This window comes from Prionailurus viverrinus, chromosome E3 (genome assembly GCF_022837055.1).
Source record: "Prionailurus viverrinus isolate Anna chromosome E3, UM_Priviv_1.0, whole genome shotgun sequence".
In the NCBI taxonomy this organism is placed as follows: domain Eukaryota; kingdom Metazoa; phylum Chordata; class Mammalia; order Carnivora; family Felidae; genus Prionailurus; species Prionailurus viverrinus.
The window spans coordinates 29,286,344-29,289,097 of record NC_062576.1 but is presented as its reverse complement, the minus strand read 5'-3'; the positions used below and the strand labels follow the sequence as shown (position 1 = coordinate 29,289,097).

At 46.2% G+C, this 2,754-nt stretch overlaps 1 protein-coding gene across 4 annotated transcripts in view; it reads right to left on the bottom strand.

The window, feature by feature from the left end:
- Window positions 1–1,288: 1,288 nt before the first annotated feature.
- MYH11 (myosin heavy chain 11) overlaps window positions 1,289–2,754 on the bottom strand; it is a 126,017-nt gene continuing 124,551 nt past the window's right edge. For 2 of the 4 annotated variants that reach the window (XM_047838895.1, XM_047838896.1), the window contains one exon: window positions 1,289–1,994. In XM_047838895.1, coding sequence (XP_047694851.1) covers window positions 1,862–1,994 — 133 coding nt within the window. In that variant the 3' untranslated portion in view covers window positions 1,289–1,861. The remainder of the gene's footprint in view (window positions 1,995–2,754) is intronic. The other 2 variants (XM_047838897.1, XM_047838898.1) reach the window with 1 other exon arrangement.

The window sequence follows — 2,754 nt, the reverse complement described above, 5'->3', positions numbered from 1 at the left end:
TTTTCCACGTCGTGGTGGTGGTGGTGGTGGGTAAATGCTGCTTTGTGCCTTGATGTTTGCTCGAACGGTGGCAAAAAGTTTGTTTTTGAACCAAGTAATCAAATACGAAAAAACTCTACTTGAAAAAAATTCCTCTTCACGTCAGCTTCTTAGAAGTGCATTTAGGATATGTTTGTGTATTGTTGAGGGTAGGTTCACGTTTGGCTATTGGCTTGAGTTCTTCCATTGCCATGTCTCTTCTCAAATCTATTTGACCTCTACGGAATCAGTGGGTGGAATCAATTTGTGTGGAATAGAACTTCTGTAAGGAGAGGATGCACGGCCTGGTTTTGCATGGCCCCCGTAGTAACAATGGTTTTTATGTTTTTAAAGGGGAAAACAAAAACGGAAAGATGAACACGTGACAGAGAACACATGTAGCCTAAAATATTGACTCTCAGCCTTTACAGGAAAAGTTTGTTTAAAAAAGTTTGGGGTGCCTGGGTGGCTCGGGGTTGAGCGTCTGACTCTTGATTTCAGCTCAGGTCGTGATCCCAGAGTTAATGGGATCAACTCCTGCATCAGGCTCTGCATTGAGTGAGGAGCCTGCTTGGAATTCTCTCTCGCTCCCCCCCACTTGTGCACCTTCTCTGCTCAAGCACTAATGTTCCCTCACTCTCGCTCTCAAAAAAAAAAAAAAAAGTTTGTCGATCCCTGCTGGATCAAGTCTTACGTTTTTGAAATTCAAGGATATCTTGGGGCGCGTGGGTGGCTCAGTCGGTTGAATGTCCAACTTCGGCTCAGGTCATGATCTTGCAGTTTAGGAGTTCGAGCCCCACGTCGGGCTCTGTGCTGACAGCTTGGAGCCTGGAGCCCGCTTCGGATTCTGTGTCTCCCTGCCCTTCCCCTGCTCTTGATCTGTGTCTCTCAAAAATAAACATTTAAAAAAAATTTTTTTAATTCGAGGATATCCTATATCCCTCACAGTATGTACGTATGAGTTTTGATTGATAAGGATGTTCTTCATGGTCAAGTTCCTACTTCTGGGCCTGGAGCTGCCTGCCTCTGCTTGGAGAAGTCCTCTCACACAGACTCATGTGACACCTGTGCTTGCTCGCTTGCTGTTGGGTTTTTTTTTTTTTTTTTTTTTGGCCAGCTGTGGGATCTCAGATAATTTATTTCCCCTCCCCAGGCCTCAGATTCCCCATTTATGAACACTGGCTTCCCAGGGTCATCGTAAGGATTAAGCAAGAACACACCCCATTCTTTCACTCCGTAGAAAACAACAGAAGAGCCGACTGCACTCCAGTGATTTATAACCTTTTATTAGTGAAGGTGTCCTTAAATACAGTCGGGGTGCATATAAAACAGTGTAACATTCTTGCTCTCATCCCGCTGGAGCAGCGTCTCCTTTTGAATTCATGTGACTACCGAAGGCACTTGGTCTCGGTGAACTGTGTGCATCTGACGTGCGGTAACCAAGAGGGGAAAGAACTCAAACAGGGGCCCACTCGAGACGTTGGAAGGGTAGACAGGCTAGGGAATGGCTTGGGAGCGGGAGGCAGTGGCACCCATTTTGGTGACTTTCTCCCCGTTTCATGTAAACTAAGATGCCAGTGATCAGTTACTGTGGTTCTATTTTCCTAAAAACTCAAGATTTCTGCACAATTCACTGATGGGGGGAGCGGGGGTGTCTGTGTCGCTTCTTGGGTTTTTCTCGTTTGGTACAGCATTCAAAACTCCATCGATACCCTGGACGCAGGGTGGTGGTTTTTATATTCGTTGTGAGGGGTGTCTGTGACATTTGGGATTTGAAAATGGATTTAAACAGTGCTAAGCAGAGTCCACTGGGTTTGGTTTTGTTCTGCTTTTCGCAAGTTGTTTATTCACTGGCTTTGGTTCCATTGAAGTCCGCATCGCGAGCGTCCATTTCCTCATCAGATCCCTCGGCGTTTTCAATAACTCGACGTCCTCCAGACCTTCTAGAGGGAACAAAGGAGGGCTCGTTTCCTCGCCTGTGGGTTTTAAAAGAATACACGTTTCTTTAGTACAGAAAGCCCCCCCTTGAGATTGGAAGAGGCTTTTAAAGGGACAGAAAACAAACACAGACAAACTGAAATGAAATGAAAATATTCAGGTTAAAGTCAAGGGCTGACCTATCTCAAGGTGTGGTAACGTTTAATGAGCTGGAATGGGAAGAAAGTAGATTTTTCAAAGCAAGAGAATCAGCTTTAAAAAAAAAAAAAAAAAAAGGAAGGTGTGGGCACCTGGGTGGCTCAGTGAGTTGAGCCTCTGACTCTTGATAGCTGTTCAGGTCATGATCCCGGGTAGTGGATCGAGCCCCACATCAGGCCCCACACTGAGCATGGAATCTGCTTAAGATCTTCTCCCTCTCTCTCTCTCTCCAACCCACCCCCACCCCCACCCCACACCTCTCTCAAAAAAAAAAAAAAATTGGGCTTGGTCATCTGATGGCCCACAGGATTCTCTTCTGTGGTCTTTTATTTGGAAAAGAAGAAAAAAACGAATCAAGCGGGGGCTGACACATTCCCGTGGGGTTATTCATACCCTGTGGAGCAGGTGTGAAGGAGAACGTGTTCTCATTTTGTACCCCCTTGCCTTCAGAAGGGAACAAAGGGGAGGGTTTTAGGTTCTCAACCGGAAGAAGGTGGAAATGAGCATCAAAGGCAGCATTGAGGCAAAGAGGTCACTGTGCGGATGCCAGAGGTGTGCGCTCTGTCTGGCTAAAGCAATGCAGGGTCCCCTGCTTGTTTG